At 42.1% G+C, this 18,614-nt stretch overlaps 1 protein-coding gene and 1 long non-coding RNA gene across 5 annotated transcripts in view; one reads left to right on the forward strand and one right to left on the reverse strand.

Moving 5' to 3' along the window:
* Positions 1 to 3,666, reverse strand: part of LOC123623335 — a 59,620-nt gene extending 55,954 nt beyond the window's left edge. For both annotated transcript variants that reach the window (XR_006729832.1, XR_006729831.1), the window contains exon 1: positions 3,370 to 3,666. This is a non-coding gene — a long non-coding RNA (uncharacterized LOC123623335). The remainder of the gene's footprint in view (positions 1 to 3,369) is intronic.
* Positions 3,667 to 3,809: 143 nt separating this feature from the next.
* The window catches only part of SETD2 (SET domain containing 2, histone lysine methyltransferase), a 127,130-nt gene continuing 112,325 nt past the window's right edge, over positions 3,810 to 18,614 (forward strand). For 2 of the 3 annotated variants that reach the window (XR_006729833.1, XR_006729834.1), the window contains exon 1: positions 3,826 to 4,049. Coding sequence is in view for 1 of the 3 variants with exons in the window: in XM_045530392.1 (XP_045386348.1) it covers positions 3,979 to 4,049 (71 nt within the window). In the remaining 2 variants the exon portion in view is untranslated. Of the gene's footprint in view, positions 4,050 to 18,614 lie in introns of all 3 variants that reach the window. The other variant, XM_045530392.1, reaches the window with a different exon arrangement.

Here is an 18,614-nt window from a genome sequence, read left to right on the forward strand (position 1 = left end):
GTGGCTTCCCACTCAGCTGCAGCTGTGGATTCAAAGGGGAATCACCTTTTCCTTGTCTCCCAGAGCCTTGGGCCAGTTCCCATTTGAGGAAGCAGAACTTTCGCCTGGACACATGGAAAAAAGGCACTACCCAGTGACACCTCAGAATACCTCACTGTTTTGATTTAATTGGTTCTGTGTTGTGTCTGTCCTGAGAATTGTCTGGTCAATATATTTCCTCAAAAATTTGCTTACATATATTAATAGTTTTAGAGAATGTGCTCAGGGGATCAACTGGTGTTCCCGTGTCTCAGCTACATTTCTTCTTTCTCCTACCCCTTTACCAGGTACCCAGAGCCTAGTTATGGGGAATGACTGACCTTTGGCCTTCTGTCTTTCCTAAAGGAATAGATGCCAGAGTTGATTTTGTTTCAGGGTCACTACTGGCCACCCTGGGGTCCCCTGGAATGGGGGTGGTCTGTGCCCACAGGAGACAGTAACAGCAAGAGCAATTTAAAGGTTCTTATGGGCTTGGTGCAGTGGCTCACACCTGTAATCCCAGCACTTCAGGAGGCTGAGGGAGGAAGATTGCTTGAGGCCAGGAGTTTGAGACCAGCCTAGGCAACATAGATCGTCTCTACAAAAAATAGAAAAATTAGCTGGGTATGGTGGCACATGCCTGTAGTCCCAGTTACTGAGGAGCCTGAGGTGGGAGGATCACTTGAGCCCAGGAGTTTGAGGTTGTAGTGAGCTCTAATGATGCCACTGCACTGTAGCACGGGCAACAAAGTGAGACCCTGTCTCAAAAAGAAAAACAAAAAAACAGGTTCTTATGGCTTTTAGCACTGTGGGATGGAATGCCTCCTTTTTTATTTGTTTTTGGGGGGGACAGGTTCTCACTGTCACCCTGGCTGGAGTACAGTGGCAAAATCATAGCTCACTCCAGCCTGGAGCTCCTGGACTTAAGAGATCCTCCTGCCTTAGCCTTCAGAGTAGCTAGGACTACATGCACATGCCACCATGCCTGGCTGGAATGCCTCTTATGTTTCATATTAGGACTTTTATCTCTTTTTATTTATTTTTAAATCACAGAAATGAAGGTATGGGGACTTTTAGATTAGACATTTTCTTTTAAACACATTTGCAGAAGCCTTTATGTAAGAATGTAGGAGACAATCAGTATTTATTAAAACCAAAAACACTAAAGCCAAATTATTTCATGGCTTTGATCATGAGGCTAGGCTTAAGTATATGTTCTGAGGATGCATCCTTCTTTACTTAAAAACATGAGTCCAAAGAACTCTTAGTGTAGTCATAGATGAAGACACTGCCCATAACAACTCAGTTCATTTATTTCTGTTTGGGGCTTCTTTTATTTTTTGGTTTTGAGACAGAGTCTCACTCTGTTGCCCAGGCTAGAGTGCCGTGGCGTCAGCCTGGCTCACAGCAACCTCAAACTCCTGGGCTCAACCAATCCTCCTGCCTCAGCCTCCCGAGTAGCTGGGACTACAGGCATGCGCCACCATGCCCAGCTAATTTTTTCTATATATATTTTTAGTTGTCCATATAATTTCTTTCTATTTTTTTAGTAGAGACGGGGTCTCGCTCTTGCTCAGGCTGGTCTGGAACTCCTGAGTTCAAACGATCCTCCTGCCTTGGCCTACCAGAGTGCTAGGATTACAGGCGTGAGCCACCATGACCTGCCTTGGCTTAGATCCTTATCACCTCATACTTAGGTTGTTTCAGCCACCTCCACCTAAAATAGCCCTTACCTGCCTGTCCAAAGTCAAGTGGTTCCCAATGGGCCTATGGCCTATGTGACATCTAAGGCACAGGGCTTCAACGATTCTTTTTGTTTTTGTTTTTAAGAGACAGGGTCTTGCTCTGTTGTCCAGGCTGGAGTGCAGTGGTGCCATAATAGCTCACTGTAGCCTTGAACTCCTGGACTTGAGGGATCCTCTCACTTCCCAAAGTGCTGGGAAGCTACTGCACCCAGTCTTTTTTAAAGCCCAAAAGATAACACTTGCCAGGCACTTAGTGAAAGGCATTGTACCAGCATGTTCACAACATTCTCTGCTGTGGATAGTATCTCCATTTTACAGGTGAGGCACTGGAAGCATGAGAAGCAACATGCTCAAAGTCATATAGCTAGAAAGTGGATGGTACACACAATACTGGGTAGAGCTGCCTTTTAGCCACTGCACTATAATGTCTGAATAAGTAATAATATAATTATTATACTAATAGCACTCTGATGCCTGAATGATGCTAACATTTATTGAAAGATTAGGGCTTTACAAATGTTATTTCATTCAATCATCACAACAGTGAGACCAGTTCACACCAATATTCTCAGGTTAAGGTGAGAAAAACCACAGAGAAATTAATATCCACCGTGTGTAAAGAGGCCTTGGGGAGACTAGAACCCAGGGAGTCAGATGGACTCTGGACCCCGATGCTGTTATTAAAACTACCAGAAAAGATGCTAAGACAAACCCTAAGTGATAATAAAACACTAATAGACACTGCTGGGCTACATATATGTAAAGGATATATATTAAAAAGTTAGCTAGTGAAAGATATTTATTCTCTTAGATCACATTTAATTATGACACACACCTTAATCCAACTGTTTGCTGGTAAAATCCGATTCAAGATTATAGTGACAGGAAAAAAAAAAAAAACCCAAACCGCTGACCCTTTGAATCCCCAATTTCAAAGTTACCAATTGCCATAAACTCTTCAACGTCCTGAAAGTTCACCTATGGATTTATGTATTTCTGTTTCTCTTCCCAAAAATAACTAAAAACCTATAGCCTATAGCCTTTTCAAGTTATCCTACTTAATCCTTTTTTTCCCCCCAGAGAGAGTCTCACTCTGTCACCCTGGGTAGAGTGCAGTGTGGCGTTAGTTTAGCTCACAGCAACCTCCAACTCCTGGGCTCAAGCAATCCTCCTGCCTCAGCCTCCCGAGAAGCTGGGACTACAGGCGTGAGCCACCGCGCCGGCCTCCTGAATCTCATCTTGTCATTTTTGCAAGAAAGTGATTAATAACCTTTTTGTCAGGACACTGCCTCCAAGGCCTCAAGAACCATGCAGAGGATGGGAGCTGTAGCCCTCCAGATTTTGGGGTGGGGGCAGAATACTGCGCCGAGGTGGAGGGTAGGAGGTGGTGGGGACGCCGCCCAGAGCTGGGCGATGGGGGCAGGAGACCCGGAGGGCGCAGGGGGCGCCCAGGGAGATCGGCCTTAGAGCGAATCCCCGGTCTAGCTGCGCTTCCGTACTCGCTAAGCCGACGAGATAAAGAGGCAACGGGGAGAGAGAGCGAGAAGGAAAAATAGGGAGAGGGCGAGTAGGGCGAGAGACCCGGGAGAAGCAGCAGCCGCGTTACCTCAGAGCCCAGAGATCTAGGAGAGGGCCCTTCGGCACCGTCGCGGACTCTGGGGCTCCCGGAGAGCCGCCGAGCAGGGCGGACAGGGTCCCGGCGAGTTCTGGGAGTTCTCCGCACGACCGCTGCAAACAATTCTGTGGCGGGCCGGGTCACATATCCTCCCCCAGCCGCCCAGCAGGCTGAGGGAGGGGTCGCAGTGCCGCCCTTCCCGATTCGGGACCGGCCGACATCACTCCGGTCCGGGACGTATTGTGCCGGAAAGCCGTCGGCAGGGTCAGGCGCGTCCGCCGGGCTGTGTTCCGCCCACTTGCCCCTGCCTCGGGTCGGCGAGCAGCTGCAGGCCCTTCTCGGGGGTTAGTGCTTGTCTCTTTAAGGGGCCGGGCCTGCGAAGCTGAGGGGCGGGTGGGGTGTGCGTCGCTCCCAGTGTGAGTGAGAGAGGGAGAGAGCGGCGGGCGGGCGCCGGAGGGAGGGAGGGAGCGCCGAGCAAGAGACGCGGGCCGCCTCTGCCGCCGCCGCGGTCGGACTAGCGGCCTCCTCCCCTCCCTTCCCCTCCCCCGAGTTGCCCTGCCGCGGGGAGGGGGCTCGCGTCGCCGCCTCCAGCCGCTCCCGATGAAGCAGTTGCCGCTGCAGCCGCCTCCAAAGATGGGGGATTTCTACGACCCCGAGCACCCGACTCCTGAGTACGTATCAGCTCCGCGGCCTCCCGCTGCCGTCGGCCGCCTCAGTCCGAGCTGAGGGCGGCGCGTCCTGACGGGTGGCGGCGCGGGCCGGCGCGGGGAGTAACGGGCCCACGGCGGGCTCGCGCGGTCGGTGTAAGGAGCAGGCCCGCGCCGCCACCTCGGGCCGCCTAGCCTGGGCCGCCCCAGGCCGGCGGCTGGGCCAGGCGTTGGCGCCGCTGCTCGCGACGCTGCGGCAGTTGGGCCGGGCCGATGGGGGAGGGGAGGCCACGGTCGCCGCTACCGCCGCCGCGTCCGCACCGACCTGGCCAGCCCGGGGTTCGGCGATCCCCGCGGGCTTCCCGCGACTCGCCCTTGCTCTGTTGCGAGCGAAGGGCCCGAGTCGGAGGAGCTGTCGGTGCCAGGCCCGGCAAGAGGGCGCCGGCGAGGGTAGGCCGCGAATCCCCGGGCTCGGGTGGAAGCCCAGCCCGTCGCCCGGCCTCCTCGCGACGGCGGCTCGGACCGGAAGGGCCTAGCGCGCGTCGCCTGGCTCCGGGCCGCCGAGGGGCCTGCGCTTCACTCTCGGGTTTGATTTTTCCTCCTGGGAACTCAATCCTGGCCTCGTAGTGCTTCCGGCTTCACGTTCTGCACCTTTGGCACTTTGGTTTTGTAATGGTGGCGAGGCTTGTGTGGTCCGTCGTTGAGGTGACACCGGGATTGTTTTTTCGCCCGAAAATGAAAGCCTTCTGATGGGCATGCATTTTCTTCCAGATTATGAGATTTTCATACTTTCGGACACTATTTCCTTGGTAACAGGAACCTCTTACCCGAAATGGATGACTTTCTACTTGTGAAGACTTAATTAAAAACCAAGAATCGTTTGAGGATTCTCTAAAGAAGACGACCTTCTGGAAGACCGAAATGTGGTGTTGCCCAATAGTACTTTTTCAGTCTAGGACGTTTTTATGTTTCTCTTGAGGGCTGTTTTTAATGCTGTACCTGTTACCTCAGAAAGCTTCCACTTTGAAGCCTGGAGTCCCTTCTTTCCTTATACCCTCACGAGACCATTGTTTTGAAAAGCCATTCTTAAATTCCGTTTGCTAGTGTTGAAGTTTAGACCTAGGAATATACTACTAATTTCAAACTCAAGGATTGATAGGGGTTTCAAATGAAACTGTCAAACTTTTATGACCAGAATGATTCTAAGAGCTTACCTTAGGTTTTCTATGGCTCATTTTTTAATCCCTTGCCACACCTTTTCACTTGGGTTCAAAAAAGTCTGGATCTTATGTTTGATTGCAACACAAAAGGATTCTGTTGAGGTGTTTATGGTCATTTCTGCACAAAAAGAAATCATTGTTTTACCTTTCTAAAACAAAACCCAATTCTTAACTTGGAATAGTAAACTGAACATAGCTTTATCCTTTTCATGGGTTCTTGGTCATGAGTTAACATTACCTTAGATTGTTTTGATTTACTGCACAATCAATCCAATTACAAAGGTTATGTTATAGATTTTTTAGTTTGAAAAACCTAAAAAAATAAATCTATATCATTCAATAAATGCTTATTGAACACTTGTCCTATACAAAGTAACATGCTAGCCCCTGAATGGGCTAAGTCCCTACTTTCAGTTCCTTTTACCAGGTTATTTGGTGAAGTCCAGAAGCTTTAATCATATCCTTACACTTCTTGGGGGAAAACAGTTTTTCATAACATGTGGGAAAGTGAACTCAGAAGTGCATCTTTGGTGGACATGAGTGAGGAAGGAATCAAGAATATTTTATTTTATGGAAGGTCTTGGAGTTTTTATTTTTACTGCTTTTCTGTTTCCACTGCTTCGGATTTCTAACAGTGATTATGTAAGTTCTGATATATTTTTCTTCTTGTGTATTAACTTGTATGGAGTATATAAAGAATTATAAAATGTTTTCTTTCATAGTACTGTAAGCGCTGGAGGGGATCTTTTTAGGTATACTGAACAATATCACATATTTTGCAAGTGAAGAAAATGAAGCCTGGAGAAGTGAAGTGACAGAAAACCCTGTGAGGTAGTGTGTGTAAGCTATTTCGTGGTTACAGCACTGGAGAGGGGAAAGGCAGTATAGGCTTAAAGAACTTGGGTTTCAGATCAGACATGCTTTTGAACACTGGTTTAACCTTAGAGAAGTGACTTCATCTCTCTGAGCTTGGGTTCTCTCATCTTTGAAATAGGTATCTAATGGTAGCAACTTACTAGGGCTTTGGGGAGGATTGAATGAGATAATGCATGAAAGGCACTTGGCGCAGAATAGGGCATGTGTAAGTGCTTCCAGCTGGGGTCATCAGGGAAAATTTAAGAGGCAGGATTTAAGTCAAGCATGAAAAAAATTCAGTGGGCTTGAGGAGGGGGCAGCATGGCTGGGGAGGAAATTACTAAATGCCCCTTTTAGACTTTGTATGGTTTGAAACGGTTCTTAGATATATGAAAAAATTGAGGCAAAAATGTAAGTTTAGTTTGACTAAAGTAACACTTGGGGTCTGATGTTCTATATTTGTCTTGTACTCATGCTTTTAATCAGACACAGCTGTAAGACCTGCCTTTTTTTTTTTTTGGCAGCATTTAGGACATTGTGTTTCAGGTGAAAATGGCTATAATCACTTGAGTATTTGTGTATTAAGTGTCCATTATGGGGCAGGCCCAGGGACAGGTGTTGAGGACACCGCAGATTAGATCCAGACATCATCTTCAAGGAACTCTCCTAATGAGGGAGATAGGCAAGTACTTTACAGTGATAATTACTTTGAACATATGCATGTTTGTTGTGTGCCAAACGTAGGCACACTAGGGGTGGTTCGCAAAATAAATGAAGTTTTGCCCTTGTGGAGTTTATATCCTACTGAGGGGTGATAAACAAATTATATAGAGTGTTCAAAGGTAAGTGCTCTGAAAAATTGAGCTGGGTTAAAGGGGATTTGGAATTGCTGAGGAACAGGTTGCATAAACTAGGGTGAACTGGATGAGAGAGTGATATTTAGACAAAGACTTAAGAGGGAGATAGCGTATCTGCGCGGGGGGGGGGGGGGGCATTTCAAATGGAATAGTTTCAAGATGTTGAAGCAGACCTGTGAATTTGGCTAGAATGGAATGAACAAAGAAGAGTAATGGTAGATTTGGTCAGTGTTGGTGGGGTGCAGATTTCATAGGGCCTTGTAGAGCCATTCTAAGAACTTTACTGGCCGGGCGCAGTGGCTCACGCCTGTAATCCTAGCACTCTGGGAGGCCGAGGCGGGTGGATCGCTCGAGGTCAGGAGTTCGAGACCAGCCTGAGCAAGAGTGAGACCCCATCTCTACTAAAAAAAATAGAAAGAAATTATCTGGCCAACTAAAAATATATATACAAAAAATTAGCCGGGCATGATGGCGCATGCCTGTAGTCCTAGCTACTCGGGAGGCTGAGGCAGAAGGATTGCTTAAGCCCAGGAGTTTGAGGTTGCTGTGAGCTAGGCTGACGTCATGGCACTCACTCTAGCCCGGACAACAGAGTGAGACTCTGTCTCAAAAAAAAAAAAGAAAAGAACTTTACTGGGTTTTGAACAGAGTGACATGGTCTGCTTTTCAGCTTCAAAGGATCTCATATTGCAGAGGGGAACAACAGTAGAAGCCTGGAAACTTGTAAGGAAGCTAGTAATCCAGAAGAGAGATGCTGGTACCAAGGTGATAACATAAGAATGGTGAGAAATGCATGGATTCTGGATATAGTCTGAAGATCAAACTAATATGATTGATCGGATTTGGCTTGTGAGAGAGGAGCCAAGAGTGATTCCAGAGTTTTTGGACTGAGCAATTAGAAAGTTGCCATCAACTAAGATAGTGATGACTGTGGAAGGAGCAAGTTTGGGGAATAGATTAGGAGTTCAGTTTTGGGCATGGTTAAGTTTGAGATTGCTTGTTAGACATTTGGGTTGAGTTGGCATCCAAGTCTGGAGTTTGTGGGAAAGGTCTGGAACGGAGATAAATTTATTCATCAATTTAGGTAGTATTCAAAACCATAAGACTGGATGAGATTACCAAGGGATCTTTGGTAGAAAGAGAAAAGGGCCAACAATTGGTCCTTTTTTTTTGTTTGTTTTTTTGAGACAGTTTTGCACAGAGTCCAGCAGCCCAGGCTGGAGTGTAGTGGTGTGATCATAGTTCACTTCAGCCTTCAACTCCTGGACTCAAGCAATCTTCTTGCCTTGGCCTTCCAAAGTGCTGGGATTACAGGCATGAGCCACTGCGCCCAGCCCAATCGGTCCTTTTAAATGCCAGTCCTTAAGAAGATTGTTGTAGTGTGCAGTTAGAAGTCTTAACATGGATGAAGTCTGTGAACTTAGGGGGAAAATTACCTCTTCAGTATCCTCCAACTAGAAGTTAACATTTCTTCTAATTTCTAATGTAAACAACAAGGTATAGCATTATTAACAGTACCTATGATTTTACTACCATTACAAATCAAATATTTTAATAGTGTACGGTTGACCCTTGAGCAGTGCAGGGGCCAGGGTGCCAGCATGCTTTGCAGTTGAAAATTTATGCATAACTTTTGACTCCTCAAAAACTTAACTAGTAACTACTAATACTACTGTTGACCAGAGGCCTTACTGATAATAGCTGATTAACACATATTTTGTTGTATGTTATATACTGTAGTCATAATGTAAGCTAGAGAAAATATTAAAATCATAAGGAAGAAAAATATATTCATTTAGTACAAGTAGATCATCATAAAGGTCTTGTTCTCATATTCTTTTTTTTTTTTTTTTTTGAGACAGAGTCTCACTTTGTTGCCCGGGCTAGAGTGAGTGCCGTGGCGTCAGCCTAGCTCACAGCAACCTCAAACTCCTGGGCTTAAGCGATCCTAGTGCCTCAGCCTCCCGAGTAGCTGGGACTACAGGCATGCGCCACCATGCCCGGCTAATTTTTTCTATATGTATTTTTAGTTGTCCAGATAATTTTTAGTAGAGACGGGGGTCTCGCTCAGGCTGGTCTCAAACTCCTGACCTCGAGCGATCCACCCACCTCGGCCTCCCAGAGTGCTAGGATTACAGGCGTGAGCCACCGCGCCCGGCCTTGTTCTCATATTCTTCACATTAAGTAGGCTGAGGATGAAAAAGGGTTGGTCTTGCTGTCCCAGTGGTGGTGGAGGAGGTGGAAGGAGAGGCAGGCACTGTACCTTGTTACCTGTGTAACTTACACTGAAAAAAAAAATTCATGTATAAGTGGACCTGTGCAGTTCAAACCTGTGTTGTTGGAGGGTCAACTATATTATGTTGTTGTAGATATCTCAAAATATTATTTATATTCATTATATCGAAATTACAGTGGATATGAGATACACAACCGGATTGTTAAGAAGCATGTATAGACCAGGCATGGTATCTCACATCTGTAATCCTAGCACTTTGGAAGGCCAGGGTCTGGAGTTTGAGATCAGCCTGAGCAACAAGTGAGATGCTATCTCTATAAAAAATAGAAGAATTAGTCAGGCATGGTGGTGCACCCCTCCTTTCCCAACTACTAAGGAGGCTGAGGTAGGAGGATCGCTTGAGCCCATGAGTTTGAGGTTGCAGTGAGCTGTGATGATGAAACTGCACTCTAGCTGGGGCAACAGAGTAAGACCCTGTCTCAAAAAAAACCAGGAGTATATATATATTACTATACAGTATTACACATTGGTTTTTTTCCCCTTAATATAATTGGTTTCCTTTGCAATCATTTATTTTTTATTTTATTTTAGTTTTTTAAGAGACAGGGGTTCACTCTGTCACCCAGACTGGAGTGCAGTGGTGCCATCATACTTCACTGTAAGCTCGAGCTCCTGAGCTCAAGTGATCATCTGGCCTCAGCCTCCTGAGTAGCTAGGACTATAGGTGCATGCCACCACACCTGGCTAATACACACACACACACACACACACACACACACACATACATACATATTTTTGTAGAGATGGGATCTTGCTGTGTTGCCCCATATGTATTTTATCTTATGTATTTAAAAATACTAAGCTGAGAAGGAATCCACAAGCTTCATTGGACTGCCAGAATGTTCCAGGACACACAAAAAGTTAAACTGCTGGGCTCTGGAGCAAGAATTCCTGGTTTAGAATCTCACCGCTTTTACTTTAATAGCTTTGTGAACCTGGGCATGAGGTTTCTTAATTACTCTGTGCCACATCTGTAATGTGGGGATCGTGATAGTATCTTCTGTAAAGAGTTTTATGAGGATTTAGGAGTTAAGACAGTGTTGGTTCTTTTATTATTGGTATTGGATGTAAAGATTCAGTTAAAACAATACTTACAAGTCACCATGATGTGAAAGTGTGGTGAATTTGGTAAAAAGAAAGTTTACTAACTGGGAAAAAATATTTCAGCATGTTCAAATAAAATAAAAAGCCATGAGAATAGTCAAACTCTCTTAATTTCTCCTTAAAGTGGAAAGGATAGAGATACCTGTGGAGGCCAACTGAAAGTACCGTAATGTGGTCACCAGATTTTGTCTATGATCTGGACCTTTAATTGATTTGCAGCCAGTTGAATCAGAACTTTTGTTATTTTATAAGGGAGGAATGGCTTTGTAGTGATTGAGGTATGGTTCTACAGGACAGGGTACATTTTTTTGGGCTACTGAGGTGCATGGGAGGCCAAAATAGTACTTAGAGGGTTTCCTGGTAATACACAAAGCCTGATGAACTATCCTAGTGGTTAGGAGAGAGTATACCGCTTCAATATTCACGTCCCTCTTTGCTCTTGCCTTCTGCTAAATTTTAGGCATACCATTTTCCTTTTGTTGACCATGTCTTTAGAAAGGTATCAAGCAACTATTCATATAGTTGTGTTTTCCTAAGAAATGTCTCAAATTGCCAAGCTATATCTATATATGTATTTTTTATTTTTATTTTATTTTATTTTATTTATTTATTTATTTTTTTGGAGACAGAGTCTCGCTCTGTTGCCCTGGCATCGTCATAGCTCACTGCAACCTCAAACTCATGGGCTCAAGGGATCCGCCTCCTGCCTCAGCCTCCTGAGTAGCTGGTACTACAGGCAAGTTCCATGATGCCTGGCTAATTTTTCTATTTTTAGTAGAGATGGGTGTTGCTCTTGCTCAGGCTGGTCTTGAGCTCCTGAGCTTAAGCAATCCTCCCACCTCAGCCTCATCTATTTCCTTTTTAAAAATTTAAATGCATTATTATTTATTCTGTAATAGATATTTGTAATAATTTTTCTCAACCCTAATAATCATTTGTTGTTCTATGAGCACTGTCAGTTTTTGCAGAGAAGGTATAATAGTTACATGCTGGATGGCAAAAGATTGCCAGCCTAGATTAGAGAATCAAAAGTTGGCCAGCTTTATAGTTTCTATTAATTCTTTCAAGAGTGCTGTAGAGCACCTTATTTTGTAATGCACTAAAAATACGAATTATTATTGTAAGACCCTGAGAAACAATTCATATTAGAAACTAAACCACACCTAAAGTTACTGAAAATCCAATTTAGAATCCTCCCTTTTTCTGAGAGGTCTACTCTTTGGGGAAAAAAAACAACTTTATTTTTAAAAAATTTCAAACTTGAAGGGAAAGTTGCAAGAACAATATAATGAATTCCCATATACTTTTAACCTAGATTAAGCAGTAATTGAAATTTTGCAGCTGGGAGCGGTGGCTCACGCCTATAATGCTAGCACTCTGAGAGACTGAGGTGGGAGGATCACTTGAGCTCAGGAGTTCAAGACCAGCCTGAGTAAGAGCGAGACCCCGTCTCTACTAAAAATAGAAAGAAATTATATGGTCAACTAAAAATATATATCGAAAAAATTAGGCATGGTGGCACATGCCTGTAGTCCCAGCTACTTGGGAGGCTGAGGCAGGTGAGAGGATTGCTTGAGCCCAAGTGTTTGAGGTTGCTGTTAGCTAGGCTGACTCCATGGCACTCTAGCCTGGACAACAGAGTGAGACTCTGTCTCAAAAAAAAAAAAAAAAAGAAAGAAAAAAGAAAAATTTTTCCACATTTACATTACCTTTCTATGTAAAAGAATTCATTTTTATTTATCTTTGGCTGAACATTTTGAGAGTAAGTTGCAGACATCATGATCCTTCTCTGCTAAGTATTTTATAGTATTACCTAGAACAAGCATTCTTTTAGATAATCAATATACAATAATCAACTTGAGGCAATTTAACATTTATAGTCATAATATCTGATACACAGTTCTTATTTAAATTTTGCCAGTTGTTCCAAAGATGTCCTCTTTTTTCAGCCTAGGATAACTTTAAAATCCAGCTTTGGAAGTACTTAGTATCTCCATGTACTAATCATAAATGCAATATTTTAAAAAACAATAACAAGGTCTGGTGGTATTTAAAATGTTTTTTTTTTAATTGCCCCAACTTTGAAAGTCATATACTGTAGTTGGACAAAATCAGAAAAAAATTACAAAAAAAAAAACCTACCACAACATCAGATGTTTATAGATGAAAAAATAAAAATCTTCCCTGAACGTCTCTTTCCTGCTCCATGTTTTCAAGTCCCACATCCAAGAGGTAATCACTACTAACAATTTAGTATACCTTTCCAGACCTTTTCCTTTTGTTTGGTTTTTGTTTTTTACAAAAGTAGAGTCATAATGCTGCATGTATCTTACTACCTTTTTTGTGTTCTGTATCAGGTGTATGTTTGTATTTACGTATAAGATGTGCTCATCTTTTTTTTTTTTTTTTTTAACAGTTGAGCAATATTCTACAGTATGGATTTACTGTTAAGTTGCTTTATTTTCTTAAGATTTCTAGTTATCATGGTAAGCAGTTTAAAAAGGCCTTAGGACATATTGTGCTATGTGGATGGTATCTCCTTGCAAATATATTGCTCCACAAGGCAAGTTTTTCTGGTTATTCATGATGGTGTTTAGGTGATTTTGTTTAGGGTGTTTTTTTTTTTTTATCCCGTACTTCTACTTGTATTGTGGTTGTGGATTAAATAGATAACTTTTATTCTTGCACTACTTTGATTAGTTACTGATTTTAAAGAGAAAACTGAAGACATTTAAGTGGAGATCTTGAAAATGGTTGGTTTAAAGCTGGCCAACAAAGCTAAGACAAAATTCAGTAGATTTGTTGTTTTTTTCATAGTAGGACTTATATAGTATTTGAAAGTATACTCTCATGGATTCAAATGAGAGGCAATTACCTTGTGTAATTTTGGGTTATTATATGTTAATAAAACGTTGTATTTGAGTTTCTTAGCTTTGGAATTCATGTGTAATATACATTATGTTTAATTCAGTAGTCTGTCTTTTTTCGTTTTGGTCAAGCTAATGGTTACATTAGTGTCTTTTCCAACTGAACAAATACATCAGTTATTTCAATGGAAATTTAAGGTTGATCTGAATTCCTGTAGATGCTTTTTATTTTGGAATGCAAGTGAACACATCCTTGGGATGGTGTGGGTGTTGATAAAACTAATTGTACAGGTAGGCTGCTGGAGGTCTACTTGCTGGGCGCATTGCTGTGGGCTTCTAAGAACCTAGAGCAAGTCACGGTTTTTGACTGTACCTCTTCCTACCTATGGGCTACTTCTCTGCCAAGTGTGATTGGACCCTCTCTTTGAGGAGTACTGTACAGTAATCACAAATATTTGCTTCATGATTAGCTCTTTGCGAACCCACGATCTAACTTGTATTTTAAGCCTTTTTTCTGATATTTGGTCTCTTGGCGAATAGTTATTAATTACATACTCTATTTGAGTAGGTAGAAGATGCCAATTTTAAGGTTTAGAATTTCTGTGAGTTCTGGGTAAATGCAAAGTAGAGCAAAAATTATTTTTCATAAGTTATATAGGTGGCTGAAAAACCCTTTCTGTGTAAATCCAGTTATTCTGGTCTTTAGCACACACAAAGACTTTAAAAATGTCCATTTAAAATATAGCTCTTCTATTAATTTATCAATTCTATATCAGAGTATCTGCATCAACTCTCAAACATAAGCTACACCTTTTATGGTACTGCTTCTCTGTGAAAATGTAGTTAAGAATTATCTACAGTAAAGAGGTGAATTTTGTTGAGGCACAATAAAACATTTTGTTAGAAATAGGTGAATAGGTACTCCTAGGTTGGGCAAGGTGGCTTACACCTATAATCCTAGCACTTTGGGAGGCTGAGGTGGGAGGATTGTTTGAAGCCAGGGTTTCCAGACCAGCCTGAGCAAGACTGAGACCCCATCTCTACAAAAAATAGAAAAATTAGCCAGGCATGGTGGCACACACCTCTAGTCCCAGCTACTTCAGGAGCTGAGGCAGGAGGATCCCTGGAGCTTGGAGGTTGAGGTTGCAGTGTGCTGTGATGGCGCCACTGGAGTCTAGCCCAGGTGACAGAGTAAGACGCTGTCTCAAAAAAGGAAAAAAAGAAAAGAAAACATAGTCCTGAAGTTTTCCTCAAGGTAACCATAATAGGTATACTCTTCCAGCTTAAGTTCATTATATCCATTAAAGAACAAAAACCAACTTGTATTGTTGTACAATTATTCCGGAAACCAATTGTCACAATTAAAATTTTTTTTTTTTTTAAGAGATAGGGTCTCACTCTGTCACCCAGACTGGAAAGCAGTGGCATGATCATAGCTTACTGTATCCTTGAACTCCTGGGCTCAAGTGATCCTCACATTTCCCAAGTCTCTAGGACTATAGGCTCATAACATCATGCCTTGCTAAATTTTTCATTATTTTTAGAGAAAAGAGGTCTCCCTGTGTTGCCCAAGCTGGTCTTGATCTTCCACCATTCCTGGCTAATTTAAAAATAATTTTTAGAGATGAGTTTTTGCTATGTTGCCCAGGCCGGTTTCAAAATCCTGGCCTCAAGTGATTCTCCATCTTCAGCTTTTCAAAGTGCTAGGATTACAGGTGTGAGCCACCACAACCAGTTTAGTATAGTCTTTTTGGCAAATTAATAGCAGTTTGCATAGGGAAGTAATGTTACTAGCTGAATATGAACTCATTGAACACATTGAAATGGTGGTAATTGAATATAAAGAGAGTGTTCCCCCGATATGGTATTGCTCAGGTGTGTTAGGGAGACAATGAGATTTCCAACAAATACTTGGTGTTCTTTCTTTGACAACTTTTTTTATTAAAGAAGATAATGTCATCAGAGGGTATCAAATTAGGGGCAAGAGTTAGAACCTGACTGTGATAGGACATTTTTTCATCCACGCATATGCTTGCTATAAAATTTTTTGTTAGCTGTGTGCTTTTGTGAAATGTACCAATTGCTTAATCATTTTAATTTTCATCATTGCTATTTATTTCCATATAAGTATCTTTTTTTTTTTTTTTTTTTTTTTTTTGAGACCCAGCTAGAGTGCAGTGGCATCATCATAGCTCACTGCAACCTCAAACTCCTGGGCTCAAGCGATCCTCCTGCCTCAGCCTCCCAAGTAGCTGGGACCACAGGGCCACACCAGCCATGCATGGCTAATTTTTCTATTTTTTTGTAGAGGCACAGTCTCACTCTTTCTCAGGCTGGTCTTGAACTCCTGACCTCAAGCGTTCCTCCTGCCTTAGCCTCCCAGAGTGCTGAGATTACAGGCATGAGCCACAGTGCCTGGCCTCCATATAAGTACTTTAAAAGACATGTTTATGTACATGTTTAATTTTATATTCTCCAACTTTTAAGATGCTGTGGGTAGTTACTAATACAAAGCATCAAGAAAAGCTAACATTTCATTAAAGTCTGGCTATCTTAGCATTCATCTATTCTTTTGAATGCTTTAGACTTTTTTGGTTTTGTTGCTAGGATCTAAGGGATTTTATAGATCTGTGTACTAGAAAATTCAAGGGCTGTGATGAATGTGGTACATTATTTTAAATGGAGGAATCCCAGTAACTATAGCTATGTACATAATAGTACGTGCTTAGTAAATGTTTGATTTGACCTCTTTATAACTATATTCTAATTTTCTGATAGAGTGAATATTCTTTTACTAGTAATAGCATTAATAATTGCTGAAATCCATTATAAGACATTTGTAAATAACTATAAGGTTAGGATGAAGGAGGCCAGGGAATTGAGAGGTATGTGTTGGGCTTATGGCAGTGACTTGGTGCTGGGAGCACTTTTATAAAAACCTTCTTCTGTTGGTCCTGGTCGAGACCAACTGATGAAAATCAGGCATTTCATGATGGTGGTCTGAGAGAACATGAGTGCTACCTTAGGTAGGATAGCCTATTGTGTTTTGTGCTAGACCATTTTTTCCCCCCAGCCTTTTCAGCTGTCTTGTACTTGTGTATTTTCCAAGATGGGTAATCCTTAACTAAGAGTGAACTGTACTTTACTCTTTTTCTGTTGACTCTGTACCCAAATCTCTCAAATCATTAGTCTCATTTATCACTTTATGAATATTAGGGGCCAAAAGGAAGTGAGGAACCTCAGATGTGATAAATCTAAGGGTGTTTGTTTTTGGATGTACTGAAAGACATTGAAAAATGATAGAAAACTTGGTACTCTAAAAATTGAGGCTTTTGTTCTCTTCTAAGATAGCTGATGCTTTTTATACCTAGCATACGCAAAAATTCAGTTTTCTATCTTAAACTGTATGAAGCAATTATAAGGTTATATTTAAACCTTTTCTTTATAATTGAGACTTTTTAACCTAATGTTTACAAAGACTAGCTGAGATTGAACTTTTTTTTTTTTTTTTAGCACATTCCAGAGAAGGAATGAGTCAATCCCTGTGAGTGAAGGAGACCTGAACTCTTTTTTTATTTTTATTTTTTGAGACTAGGTCTCGCTCTGTCACCTTGGGTAGAGTGCAGTGGCGGGATCTTAGCTCACTGCTGCCTCAATCTCCTGGGCTTAAGCCATCCTTCTCCCTCACCCCCCTGAGTAGCTGGGACTACAGGCTTATGCCACCACGCCTGGCTAACTTTTTCTATTTTGGTAGAGACACGGTCTTGCTCTTGCTCAGGCTGATCTAGAACTCCTGACCTCAAGCGATCCTCCCACCTTGGCCTCCCAGAGTCCTAGGATTATAGACATGAGCCACAGTGCCCGGTCAGGAATTTTTAATCCTATATGAAACCCATGCCTTCATTCATTGTCATTCCATATATCAAAGGAAACCAGAAGAAGTATATGCATAGGTAACTTGCGTCTTGTTGAGAGGGATAATTTTTTTTTAATGCCTTTCTCATGTTATACATACATGAGAAACCATTGCTGCTTATGCTACTTTTGTTGTCTTGATCACTGCATGCTGTGTGCAGGTGGTGGGGTATTCCAAGTTCAAGGGTGCTCTTAGGACTTTAACTCATGGTTTTTGGACAGATGAACAAGAGTTTACAAGTAGCAATAATGTACATATTTGTGGGAGCATAAGATGCTGAAGAGAGATTCTTCTTGATAGCTGATAGTAGGGAAATCAAAGTAGTTGTGGATTAACAGTAGAGGCTGTGCAATCATGGTCACTTTGAAATAAGAAACTTGTATGTTAACTTGATTAGATGTCTGTATATTATTTTCTACTTGAAAATTGTTTGGAATATCGGGCTTTTATTACTCTAACCTCAGTTCTAAGTTGAACATTATCAATTTAAGACCCTAATTAATGAACCTCTGATTCAGAAATTTGCATTGACTCAAAGTTAATTTAAAAACCAGTGTTCATTTTATGGTAGTATAGAGATAGAAGCTGTAAAAGGTTGGAGAACACTGGGGGAGATCATACTTTGAAATTGCCCTGTCAGATAATTTTTGTATCTTTTGTCTTCATTAAAAGAAAGTTTGGGGGCCATGCACGGTGGCTCACGCCTGTAATCCTAGCCCTCTGGGAGGCCGAGGTGGGTGGATCGCTCGAGGTCAGGAGTTCAAGACCAGCCTGAGCGAGACGCTGTCTCTACTAAAAACAGAAATAAAAATTATCTGGACACCTAAAAATATATATAGAAAAAATTAGCCGGGCATGGTGGCGCATGCCTGTAGTCCCAGCTACTCGGGAGGCTGAGGCAGTAGGATCGCTTAAGCCCAGGAGTTTGAGGTTGCTGTGAGCTAGGCTGATGCCACGGTACTCACTCTAGCCCTGGCAACAAAGCGAGACTCTGTCTCAAAAAAAAAAAGAAAGTTTGAAGAGGGTAACATTGTTCTGTTTCAGTAATGTTTCAATTTAGTTCTGTTATTATAGTTTAAGTCTACATTTACTAACGTAGTTTTTTTTTTTTTTTTGAGCCCATCAATGAGTATAATACTCATTGTTTATAGATTTTGTAGGTGACCCAATCTAGAACAGAGGTTGGCAAACTATGGCCAGTTGGTCAAATCCAGCCTGTGAGCTAATAAATTGAAAGAAGAATAGTATTTTGTGACTTATGAAAATGATAAGAAATGCAAATTTCTGTGTCCATAAATAAAGGTTATTGGAACATAGCCATGTTCATTTACATATTATATGTGGTTTCTTTCACACAACAGCTTAGTTGAATAGTTGTAATAGAAGACTGCTTGACTTTCAAAGCCTAAAATTTACCGTCTGGTTCTTTATAGAAAATTTGCTTACACCTGTTAGAGAATACTAGTGAAAAATC

This window comes from Lemur catta, chromosome 18, assembly GCF_020740605.2.
Source record: "Lemur catta isolate mLemCat1 chromosome 18, mLemCat1.pri, whole genome shotgun sequence".
Classification (NCBI taxonomy): Eukaryota; Metazoa; Chordata; class Mammalia; order Primates; family Lemuridae; genus Lemur; species Lemur catta.